This window comes from Montipora capricornis, chromosome 5, assembly GCF_036669925.1.
Source record: "Montipora capricornis isolate CH-2021 chromosome 5, ASM3666992v2, whole genome shotgun sequence".
NCBI lineage: Eukaryota > Metazoa > Cnidaria > Anthozoa > Scleractinia > Acroporidae > Montipora > Montipora capricornis.
The window spans coordinates 5,944,216-5,957,393 of NC_090887.1; the positions used below are offsets into that span (position 1 = coordinate 5,944,216).

The 13,178-nt window shown below is 41.0% G+C and overlaps 1 protein-coding gene across 1 annotated transcript in view; it reads left to right on the forward strand.

Moving 5' to 3' along the window:
• Window positions 1–17: 17 nt before the first annotated feature.
• Window positions 18–13,178, forward strand: part of LOC138049276 (uncharacterized) — a 71,161-nt gene continuing 58,000 nt past the window's right edge. The window contains exons 1-2 of the mRNA XM_068895478.1: window positions 18–474; window positions 551–711. Of these exons, the coding sequence (XP_068751579.1) occupies window positions 464–474; window positions 551–711 (172 nt within the window). The 5' untranslated portion in view covers window positions 18–463. The remainder of the gene's footprint in view (window positions 475–550; window positions 712–13,178) is intronic.

Here is a 13,178-nt window from a genome sequence, read left to right on the forward strand (position 1 = left end):
AGCTCAAACTTATATTTTGAAGTGACGTTTTCGTCGCCGTAGCCGTCGTGGTTTCTTAAACTCCCTATTATAGGTTAGTGTACGGATCCCGTACGAATAGCCACTGTGCCTTTTTCACATACGGAGAAAAAAATCGCAGTTTTTGGAAATATCCGGATACGTGTGAACGCCTTAATTCCCATCGATCAAAAAAAATTATCCAAATCGCCGCGAAACTAGAAACCACTGCAATGATTGGGGATATCAAGTACACGAACCAATCAAAACGCAGCGTGAATTTCCGGAATTCAGTTTTAGTCAATCGACTCGACTACTTTCGAAATGTGACCCGTCCTTCTTTTGATATTTAAGAATTCGCTGCAGAATTCTAGTTGGAAGGTGAAAAATCTTGTCTCTCAATTTTCACTGCAAGTTCTGGAGTTATCTTCTCTAACGACAAAAGAGGAGACTTCAGACAAACAGTATGATCACGAGGTAAGGAATATTTTGGCTATCACACCTCTTTACTCTTGAAATTCAATTTATTTGTTATTCTTGCAATGTCGTATAGGCCCCGTCCCGTTTTTCTGCTGGTAATTCTGATCAATGCGACTTACTCCAAGTGGGTTTTTGGACACGAGGTGAGATCCCATAAAGAACGATCCACACCTGGAAAAACGGATGATTTCTTGATTGACAGTGGGATTTTCAAAATCCAGGATAATACGACTGGTAAGTCTATCTTTTCAATAATGACCTTTAAATTTTATCCCATTTCATCGAATGGACCCTAAGAATTGCATGATGTGAAATATTGCCCAAGACCAAACCCCACACTGGGACTAAAATCCCTCAGAAGCAATCTCTTCGTCAGTGTTAAGAATACATGGTCATTCTTTAGTACCTTACGCTCCAAGGGAGCTTTGATTTCGGCGAAATGAAACAGTAAACCAATAATGTGGTCATTTTAGGTGATGATGCATGGAATCTGCTAAATTCATTGAGTTTATTCACACCAACCAATTTTGAAATGTGGAGAAAATCCTTAACCAAATTCCACTCGTGAATTCCATAGACTCATTTAGTGCGCCAGGAGGGCTGGAACCATGTAGAGCAGTAAGAGAGGCAATTTATTCACGAGTTACACAGGACAATAGGTTCTCAAACAGACGCTTTAGGGAGAAATATCGTTGGACTGAACTATTTTTTTAACTACTGCGACGGGAAAATCAGCTAGGACTGTTTAAATAGCTTGAGATGCCTTGCAGCCGATGATCTCATGATCACCTTCTTGATGTAAACCAGCAATTTTAAATTCACATGCGAGGCTGATTAGAAAATCCCCAGGACAATGAAGAATCGTTTTAAAATACAATTTGTTTGTTGATTGAAATGGGTTTGATATGTTACCTGTGAGATTTTTCGCTCGATGTTTACAGTTTTAATCACGTTTTAACAGACCTCGTGGTCGTAATATTTTACATATATTTTTTATACTCTGTCTACGGATTGCACTGCTTACAAAAAGCTCATACTAGTTCAAGAAAAGCCCAGACCTTTCCTAAAATGCCCATAAACGAGTACCTTTTGAGACCCACTAAATTTTTGCACACAAAAGGTGGTAATAATCGTCTTATCGCGACACACATTCATTTGAAATGATAAAATACTTGATTAAAGTCCGGCTAATCTTCATTTGATGCAGATGGTAACTGCCTTCATTAACCCTTTTAAGCTTGTGGGTGGCATTTAAAACAGGGATGGAGCAGAGGCATGTGTTTACCGGGTTCGATTCCCAGACTCCGACGCCGTCGGGTGGGATGGTTCTCTACTCTGTTCCTAGAGGTTTTTCTCCGGGCACTCCGGTTTTTATGTTTTGTTGTGTATTATCGCTCAGTATTTTTACGAGTTGTGTAGCCTACGGCTATAACGCGCGTAGGCTACGAGTTGTGCTGTATTTTGCAATTGACGAGCCCGCAAGGGAAAGTCAAAGTAAAAACAACGAGTAGAAATACTCAGCGATATCACACACCAAAACGCCTAATAAGCTATTTACTGTCCAACTTTTTTTGTACTACATTTTTAGCAAATAGATTGTAAACAACCGAGAACCTGCGACAGATTTGTTTGTGCGGGGCAATGCAACATCAGAAACTCCCCAAACTAGTCAAACCGGTTCTCTACTGTACATTATATTAAACCAAGTGTACAAATAACTGACTGTGCAATATCGTGGAATATTTGCACTCGTTTCGTGCGTTTTTTGTACAATAACTAATACAGTTGGATAATAACGTTCATTATTTACTCAAGCGGTTTTTCTATGAAGGATGATATTAAAAACACCGGAATTGAAAGAAACCGCTAGATCTTCAGAGAGGCCAAGAGTTTATCTTCTTCAAATGTCCTGTTTACTGGGGCTTAGAAAACACTTCATCAAATCGAAATGTAATACCTACCTAATCGCCATGGTACGTACTTGACTTGGAAGAAGAGGACAGTTAGCAAACAAAATGCTAAGTCATAATGATGCAAAAACATGCCGGATGTTTTTTTTTTCGGTAGTAACTCGGGGATACTCGGAAAACAATCCGAGTTCTGCTTTGCAGGAGTCGAACCTATATGACCTTCCGATTACTAGTTCGGATGCCGGATGCTCTACCGCTGAGCTAGTAGTGGATGATTGGAAAAATCCGAGTGCTTTTCGGCAGGAGTCGAACCTACGGCCTTCCGATTACTAATTCGGATGCTCTACCACTGAGCTATACTAGAGACTTGCGGAAGCTACGACATATTCTAATGTTCAAAAACTAGGTCTCAGTTGACAATTGTCCAGCTACACTGCTAGGATCGGAACTGTCGAAAATGCTGCATTCCTGCTACTGTAATGAACGAGATAATGAACGTTTACCCCTGTAAAGGTCATGGAGAGGGTGTATTCTTTAAATAAAAAAACCTGCTGTCCGTTCAACGTGTTTACCTTGAACCATTTTTGTTTTTTAAGGGATTATTTCGTTTAGCATAAGGAAGTTGTTTCCGTGCACAATACGTACATCCCGTGAAATCAAAGTTGGGCAGTGTTTATGTTTTTCAGCCAAAGCTCCTCCTCATGCTGAACTATCCAGTGATGCGAAAAACAAAGGGACTTTAATTCCGAACCACGTGACGTTGACGACGCCCTTCAAATCTTTAGATAATTTTGTCCAAAAATCAAAGGTATCCTGTGGTAAGCTCGTGGAGTAAGTAAGATACTGTGTTAAGCCTATAGAGTGGTCAAAAATGCAGTGTAATACATTTTTCTGTTTTACGATTTCATTCGTTTGTTGTATCTTGACTGTTGTTCATTGATGAATATACTTTTTGGAATGCCTCCACAGTCTAGGTATCTTAATCCATTTACAGCTAACCTGATTTATAGTGTTTCAAGTGGAGATTTCCTGGTGTTTTCTATTTCTTTTGATCCAGGGTTAAGCTCAATATCTGCAGACATGATTAACATTTCCCTAGATGGACAAAACCTCTCAGAGTGTCCTACTTTGCATGAAAGGGGACTTGATGGGTAAAATAGGTCAGACTTGCCAAAGACAATGCTGCAAAGAACTGCAAAGTACGCGAGCATAACGACAAAGGAAAGGAATGCAACGGAGCACTAGCGTATATAACAAAGCGATGTGTCGCGTATAACAAAGCGATGTGTCCTCGTACGTAGATAGGCTGATATTTATTTCGCTTCTTAACTGAAGAGATGTAGACGGCTTTCTCCCGCTTTCTCCTGGTAACCTATAGAGACATAAAGAACAATTAACGTGGATTTCTGCTTTGGTTTTCGTGTTTGCTTTAATGGATTGTGAACCAAGTCTTTTGGCCCTACGGTTGTTGGCTGTGTCTTACAAACCAGTGATTTCGGATTGAGTCTTTCAATCCAAGGACAAAAAGTAGTATCCAAAGAAACAATGACACAGTGAAAGACAATGAATGGCGACGAACTCACCTCTGCTCCGTAAATCAATCGAACACAGGTCAATAGAACGTCTCAACAAATGGCTACGTCCTACACTGTACGTGTGATCAGAATTAACAGGGTGTGATCAACCACATGCGCTGAGCCGAAGACATGTACCGAACACCGAAATATCACGTGACATATTGAACGTCTTTCATTGGTAGCCGAATAAGAGCATTCTTAACGAACATTTAACGAATGCATGAATACGCCTGCTGTCTTAAGGACCATTTAACGAATACATGAATGCGCCTGCCGAACTTGAGACGATCAAAAATCGATTACAAATTTTCCATTGTTTAAGCCTGACAGCCTTATTCACCAAACCATCCCGACAGCTCTCCACGAGCTAAAAACGACGTCATGGCTAGGTTTGTATGACAGATCTTCTGTTGTCCAACTTGAGGGGTTAGAAGGATTCATTGCTTTTTTTTAATAATCACTCAGTACTGCTTGAAGCAAGAATAGTCGACACTTCCGAGGTGAACGGCACCGGTTACAACTACCATTTCCTATCAGACTCTAGACAACTAGCCTCCTTCGCAGCCGTTTTCAGGCTCGGATTGTCCCTGCCCAACCAAGCCTAAAAACGACTGCGAAGGAGGCTATTAGACAACAGGATTTAGTAAATGTGAAAAGCATGCATATAATGACGATGAATTCACTAGTCCTTTGTTTTTTTTTTAATGTCCTGGAGGAGTTTCCATCGCCACACCCTACCGTCGTTTTCTCCCAAACGATAGCATTTGCTCGATGTAATTTTTCCCTATCAGGCAAGATATCATTTCGAGATCTAGAAACGACTCTTGACAGATATCTACAGCAGTGAACCATATTCTGCGTGATAAGAGTCAAGTGGCAAATTTAGTATGATAGATATTTCCTGTTATCTCGATTAATAACATTCCAGGAGAGAGAGTTGAGAGTGTTTTTTGAAAGATATTTCGCGCTTGTATTTACACGACATTCTTACCAATATGACGGAAGAAAATTCGTTGCAAGTAGGGACTTTTTAGTACAAAATTCGAGAACAATCACGATTAGTTTCCTTCATCTTGCGTGACGTACACCTGACAATCCAACAGGCATTCTATGCAATTTTAGCAAGGAGGGCTGTCCATGAGTAAAAATATTGCAACGATTTGACGGTCACTCGTAAAGACAAAGTTACGTTGGGTCCTTGATCCAAAGAATACGTTGAATGCAGCAGCCACTGTATACATGCGCTGCTACAGAAACATTAGCTTCTTCTTTTCAAACAATACAATAGATCTATTTAAATAATAATCTCACCAATTGCATAGAAAGCTGTTTCTTTAATTTCCGCGAGCCTAAGCGCGCAATATTATTGTTATTATTATTATTTATTTTTTTTTTTATCGCAGACGAAAAGATTCGCGGGGGATCATTTTTGATACGATATCTCCACAATAAGTCTTATTGTACAATTCTTGGCCTCTAACCTGCAATCTTCTTTTAACGCAACTTTGACCAAAAAAAATTCCGATTGATGTCCATATAATTTTATCTTATTCGGGATATCACAGCGTCTATTCGACTTTGTGCTTGTGATAGTGAAAATCATAATTTCTTGGATGAGTACAATCCGTTCTAAAAGTTCCTTTAATTATGTGTGAATGACTTTCTTCATCCCCCTTGACATGAATGTAAACACATTTTGTAATGGATTTTTCTTCAGTCAAATTGATATATTTTTTATTACAGTGTTTTTCAACGAATGCCTGTGGGGCATCGTTTGTGGAAGTTCTGTTTGAGGTAATTAATTGGAATAATATCTGGCAAACTCTTTGGAAAGTAAAAACTTTATTTGACTTTTTTTGAACATCAAAAAACATTTGTCGTGATTTTTTCCCCTGTTTCGTAAAGATGGCGACCTTATAAACACGGCAGTGTATCCAAACTTGTAATCGGAAGGTTAGGACAAAGGTTCGACAACCGCGAAGAAGCACTCGGTTTTTTTCCCGAGTATTCCCGAGTCCCGAGTCACAATCAAAAAATAAATATATTCCAACAAAAACACGTGGTCAAACTAATACCACGCATAACTTGCGACGAAATATCCCTGATAAATCTACCGGTTCATCGCTTCTCTTAACTTTCACGATTTCCGAAGCAATGCGATTCAAAACGGATCAATAACTCAATTGATGAAAGAAAGTGATAAATTTGTCAAATTTTTGCAGCGAAGAAGTTTATTGCAAGGTAACATTACAATGCTGTAGAGTTAAAAATTATGAATGAATATACTATCTGTGTGAAAATTAAGATCGTATTCTTTAGATAACTTTTGTTTTAGTTATGTTAGCACGGCAAGTGAGACAGATGTATTCGGTATTAAAACAGAGACCAAAGTTGGCCAAACCCTAAGACTGTTCCTTTACGACAACGACACCTCAATTCAGGGGCCCGCTTCCTGAAACCTTTACCATATCTCAGACCAAAATCTCCGATTTTCCCTACCTTTTTCAGGTCTGATAAAAATTTCATACCCTATTTCAGACCTATTTCAGCTGCTACATGGTTGGCTTAATAATTTAATTTGAGAAGGTCTTTGTTGATGGTCTTATTCCCTAATTATGAAGAACAAGCTTCTTCTCAAACATCCTAAGTTTTAATGGTCTTAGCAAACCTTAATTTATACTTATCATTGACGTGCTGATCCCACTACTTCTTTTCGGCCCTTTCTAAGTATTAATAGTTGTAGTAGTAGTTGCAGCAGGCCCCGTCTTCCCACTCCCACGCCTTCGGAATTTTCGGTCGTCGCATTTTTGGCGCAGCTTTTCGCCAAAAAAAAAAAACATGACGTCCGGTGCTTTCAGAAATATGTCCGCTACTTGACAAAACTGTTTTGTTTATGGCCTGATAGTAAACATGAAAAAAATCTTCATTCTTATTGGCTAAGAGCAATGCAGTTTTCAGGTAAAACAGTGCAGAAAAGAGGTAATTCAGTGCAGAAAAAAAGGTCGATGATCAAAGAAATGCTCAGATAACCAATCAAACGCGAGTCCCGGATGGCGCATTTTTTACGTTTTTATCAGTAACTCTAGTCCACAGTCATGTGTTACCCTCGGAAAATAACAACCTTTGCCTTTACCCTCTAGAGACCGTCACATCAATCATTAAAACAAACAATGAAGGAATAAAAATACCTCTAGAATCGTATAATTGAAAATCGTTTCATAGGCAGTGTTAGTAAAAAATGACGACATTTTGTATTCTGACATAGAGCACAAAATATGTTTCTTGCGCAAGTTATTTATTTGAAAAGGCCTGAATATGCTTTTGGGTGGAGTGTGTCGAAAACTCGCTCTCTCATTTCCTTTCAAATTTGTTCTTGCTCCCCCTGGAAGCAAGCTTTTTTTATTTTCAGCTTTGTGATATTTACGAATAGTATAGCTTTGACGCCTGAAATGACACCTCTGGGAGGTCAATTTTTTGTTGCCACAAGAGGTACACATATTTGCTATAAGAAAAGGATAACGCTCGAAAAACCATTTTTAAAACTTTTTTTGGTCATTATTTTTATCTGGCTATTACGTGACGTTTTCCTCCCCTAATAATCAGCAGTACCAGAAATGACTGGAGTACCAGTTCCTTCGCCTTTCGTAATACAGACGTAGTGTCTTTTAAATCATATCTCAGTTCTGATTATTCCTCCATGATTACTCTCGTTTCTAGGCCCTTGCAAAAGTCTTTCAATCCACTCGACTCAACTCAACTGCTTCTGAGGCGATCGGAGTTCGGCTCAAATTGTCAACGTTCGCTTGGCTTTCTCAGAACAGATTTTCTTCTTTTCTTCTCTTATGTACTTCCGGACAGTCGAATCGTCAGCATTTTCTATCTCCCTTTCGTTTTCTGCGATGCAGTTTGCCTGAGTGTTGAGCAAATACCCCATCTTTAAATTTTGTCGAATCTGTATACGGAGAGTCATGTTTATTTTTGGTATCTGCTATTACCATTGTTGGGAGTCCTGTGACTTCCCATATGCCTTTTCAGGCGTGTTGACTTCCCGCGTTTTTAAAGTCGGCCATGTTTGTTTTGGGAGAGTACAGTTCTAGTTTGCTCACGGATATTTTCTCACATAACAGCTGGAATTGACTCTGAGAATCCACACTTGTGTAAGTGTTATAATGTCTTCTTTCCGGTCCGATGATTTGATGACTACTTTGGTTCATTTCCTCATCGAAACCGATTGAATCGAATTGGCAGATCAGTAGCCAACGTTTCGAATTCCAAGGTGTAATCTCAACTTGTGGAAACTTATTCAGATTGAAGGCTGTTAATGTTAACTCGGAACTGTGGTTGATAAATATGTCCCGGCAACTCGACAACGACAACATCATTCAACAAGTGGATCAATTGCAAGACTGTCTAGAAAACCCGGGGAGCAAGAAAGAAACTGAAAGGAGCGAAAATTCGGCTCGCGGCGAAAATTTAGAGAAATCGGATGAACTGAAGCAACACAAAAACTTTCTCGCTGCCTTCTTGGGACACGTGAGTACTGTGTTAAAGTGTGCTAAGACTTGCCTTGTTGACCCGAAACACCATAAACTTGACACTGCTTTGAAGAGTTTGAATTCAGTTTGGGAGAAATGTGCTGATTGTTACAGTGCTTATGTTGCGAAGAATCTGCCCCAAGAAGAAGTTAATCGTGTGAAAACCGAATATACTGAAACTCAATCAGAATGGGGTTATTTTATTATAAAGGCAATCAATGAGCGTTTATTTCTAATGAAGCACCAAGAGAACACAAAGGGAAAGTCCAAAAGATCACTGGCCTCTTCCACGTAGTATAAGCGGAGGGAAATTAGAAAGAGTACTGAAACAAAGAAACTGTTGCTACAACAACAACAAGATCTAGCTCAGTACGCGTTAGAAATAGAGAACTGAAAAATTGAGTGGAAAGGGAAGGCTTTAGAAATGAAGTTTCAGATTCATTTAGCAGAAAAGGAAGCAGAGGATGGCAGCAATGCTGCTTCTAACTCTATCCTAGAAAATAAAAAAGATTTCTTTCTCTCTATTGATTCAAGAAGAAAAAATCCTTCACTGGGCTGCGAAATGTGACGCAAGCTCTGAAGCTCCAGACTTCACACCATTCAAAGGTCCTCTTAAGGACAGTAGATCAAACCTCATGTCAAAGGAGCTACCTATAAAAAATGTGAACACTCCAGAAAGTCTGAAGTCTGAGGGTTTTTTGGCTATTCCCCAACCTGTTCGTTTCACCCAGCCTTGCTGAAGTTGACAATGCTCCAAGCCATGCAACCAGTGAAATTCTCTGGTAACCCAGTGATTACCCCCGCTTTCAGGGACAGGTTGCGAGACAATTTGAAGCATGGGATCCTAACCGACAATCAAAAACTAGAATCTAGCTGGTGAAGCTTATGAAGTCATTGAAAGGCTGCCGGGGTGTTCCTTTGATGTGGTGCTTGATATTTTACATACACATTATGGGCAGTCTGCTTTCGGTTGCTACTATAGCTACGTACGGTTTGTTGGACAATGCTTCCCGAGGAACTGTAATTAGCAGTGATATTGCGAACACTCTTGGTTTAAAAGGGAAAAGAGAGCTGGTATGTGTAAACACTCTAATGGAAGAAACCAATGAGGAGCTTCAAGAGGTGAATTTTCAAGTGCAATCAGCTTGTGGAGTTGGAGAGATTATTACGGTATCAGAAGGTGTTGTGTCAGCGAAGTTTAACCTCTCAGGAACGTGCCTTCCAAAGCACGTTGATAAATCCGCTCACCCCCATCGAAAAGACGTAGAGATCCCTGAAAGGAGAAAAGGACGTTAATTATGCTCATAAGGTGTCTGAAGCACGGAAACCTGGCACACCAGGTGGTCAACTGAAAGCACTGACGGGGCTAATAGGCTGGGTTGTTACCGGTATTCTGGAAAGCGTGCCCACTCCTAGGAAGCTCAACTTTAACTTCGCGAGTTGCGATAAGAAACTTTACAAACAGTTGGAGAAACTCTGGAGCTTGGAAGACTTTGGCACTCGGAGAAACTGATGTCAGTGATCATACCATTCATGTGTCCCACAACTTGTCCAGAGAAGACATGCGCGTAATAAACATACAAAAGACAACTAGAATGTGTGGAGATTACGAGAATGGTCTGCTGTGGCGCGATGAGGAGCCGAAGTTGCCATACAATCGCTGTCAGGCGGAAAGAAGACTCGAGAGTCTGAAAAGGAAATTCTCCCGCGACTCGGGGCTCGAGGCTAAGTATCGTGTAGTTATGGATGAATGTAATACCAAGGGGCACGCCCGTTACGTGTTCCTGGAAGAGGCTGCAACACGAGGCCCTAGAACACATTTTGCTGTTGTCAATCCTAACAAGCCCGACAACTTTGATGCCGCCGCAGAGCTTGAAGGGACGTCGCTTAACAATAACCTTTTACAGGGACCTGACTACACCATCAGTCTAGTCGGAGTGCTCTTGAGATTCCGCCAAGACAACACACCTCTAGTAGCAGATATCGAAAGTATGTTCCACCAAGTTAAGGTCCGAGAAGAAGACTAAGACTCATTAAGATTCTGTGGTGGAAAACGAGCGCGAGTGACCCTCCAGAAGAGTATGTGATGACTGTGCATATAACCGACTCACCATGTGCAGCGAATGCCACACTGAAGAGAATAGGAGATGACAACGCGGAATACTTCGACCCTGTCACCGTATAGACTCTCAAACGTAACTTCTACGTGGATGACCTGTTAAAGTCCGTGCCCACGCCAAGCGAAGAAATCCGATTGGCTGACCAACTTGTGAAACTGTGCGGCAGAGGAGGTTTCAACCTGATTAAATTTATGAGCAATAAACGCCGCGTTCTAGCTAAGATATCTGTCAAGAAGAGAGCCACCCCATAGCTCGACCTGGACCTCGATGAATTGCCAATTAATCAAGCCCTTGGTTTACGATGGAATGTCGAATTAGACGCACTTGGATTCAAAGTAGCAAATTTAGACAAACCAAATACAATGAGGGGTGTGCTGTCAACGATTTCATCAGTCTTTGACCCTTTGAATTTTGCTGCCCAGGTGCTGTTGCCAGGAAAGCAGATTATGCAAACCTTATCAGTGGAGACGAAAACTTCCATGGGACGAGCCAATCAGTGGGGAGATTCTAGAAAGTGGAAGATGTGGAAGGGCTCCCTTCCTTTCCTAGAGAGCTTAAATATCCTGCGATGTTATTCGAGCGGCTTAGACCATGAGGGAGCCAGGCTGCAGCTACATCACTTCTGCGATGCTTCAAAGATTGGCTATGGTAGCGTCACTTATCTTCGCATCGAGTACCCAGATGTCATGGTCGAATGTTCCTTCTTGACAGGGAAATCAAGGAATGCCCCTATCAAGAGTATTGGAGATGGATGAATTTCTCAAGAATAACCGGTGGCCGAAAACACCATCCTTTCTAAGAGAAGGTGGAGACAAATAGCCTAAGAGCAAGTACAACACGGTGCTTCCTGAAAGCCTGGAGCTGAAGAAGGAAATACTTGCTACCAGGGTGAAGCCCAGTATGACAGTAGAAGACCTCGTCACCAATTCCTCCAACTGCGAACATACCGTGCACAGGGTGGCCTCGATGCTTAAATTTCTGGATTGGATTAAGTGGCGAACACTTTAGAAATGGACCCAAAGGCGATCAATGTGCGTAAAAACATCAACTACCATGACCTAGAAAGGGCAAAGAAGTGATGAAGTGAGGGACCTAAAGGAAGGAAAGGAAGTGAAAGCCTCCAGCAAAGTAATCAAGCTCAAACCAATCATGAGGGATGATCAAAGGGTACGATATCTGCTTATGCCGGGGAAGACATTTAGCATCCGCCCCAGTACCCACTGGTTTCCCTTCGCATTGTCGTCTGCGACTATCGCAATGTCTCCGACTCGAACATTTCTTTGCTCTTGTTGCCACTTATGCCTCTCCTGCAGAGACGGCAGGTACTCCTTCAGCCAGCGCTTCCAGAAGTGATTCGCAAGTAGCTGGACCTGTCGCCACCTCTTTCGACTGAACTTATCCGTTTCATCCACTACGTCCGTCGGTACATTAAAGGTGTTAAAGGTTGGGCGTCATCTGGACTTGAAGAGTTAGGTGTCAGTGGCTTCGAGTTTGCGATGCGTTCAGCTTCGGTAAACACAGTGCTCAGAACCTCCTCATTCATTGGATTGTATGCACGGCTAAAGTAGTCATCAAATCGTCTGACCGGAAAGATTACATTATAACACTTACATAAGATTTGTATCGTTCCCAGGTTATCACCAAGTTTTTGCCCTTCATTGCTGCAGATATCAACGGATACGCTTCAGAACGTAAATTGAGGCTTAATTAATGAAACGAAATGTAAAGAAATGGTTATTAGCTTTTTTAAATACCAACCAACTGTTGTAAGTCCTATGAAATTAAATGCCGCAGTCATTGAAAGAGTTTCCAACCATAAGCTATTAGGGATGATTATTTCGCAAGACCTAACTAGGAATGAACACTGTGACCACATACATAATAAGGCCCTGAAACGGCTATATGCCTTGCGCTCGCTTAAAGAGGCTGGATTAAGCTGTGACGATTTAGTGCTAGTTTATTGTAGCTTAGTGAGATCAGTCATCGAGTATGCTTCTGCCGTCTGGGCGGCGCTACCGTCATACCTGGAAGATCTCTTAGAATCCATATAAAAGAAAGCCCTCAGGATAATTTTCGGCCACATAGAGTACGCTGTCAGAGATTCATCATAAATGCGCGGCAACATCCTCCCCAGAGAGTTATCCCCGTCCCCACGTACTATGAGTGTGAATATTCTCGTTTCCACAATTCGAGACCTATACATTATCTATCTATCTATCTATCTATCTATCTATCTATCTATCTATCTATCTATCTATCTATCTATCTACGGTGTTACGCACGGTGAAAATTCAAAATGCTATATTTTCGAAACGAAAGACGTCACGGAACTGGAAACTTGAAAAAAGATTTATTTCTAGGTCATCTTCAACCTCCTTTAGGTAAAAATTAAAAAGACCTCGCGATTTTGATTTTAGAATTTAACGTCACTGTGAAAACCATCTGTTGTTTTTCTTTCTTCTCTTGAGTGGGGTCCGGAAGTAGGTCCAGTTTGGGGGTCCACAATTTGTACCATCCCTGTTCAAGACTTAAACTTAAACTTAAAATCTCCCTTCAATT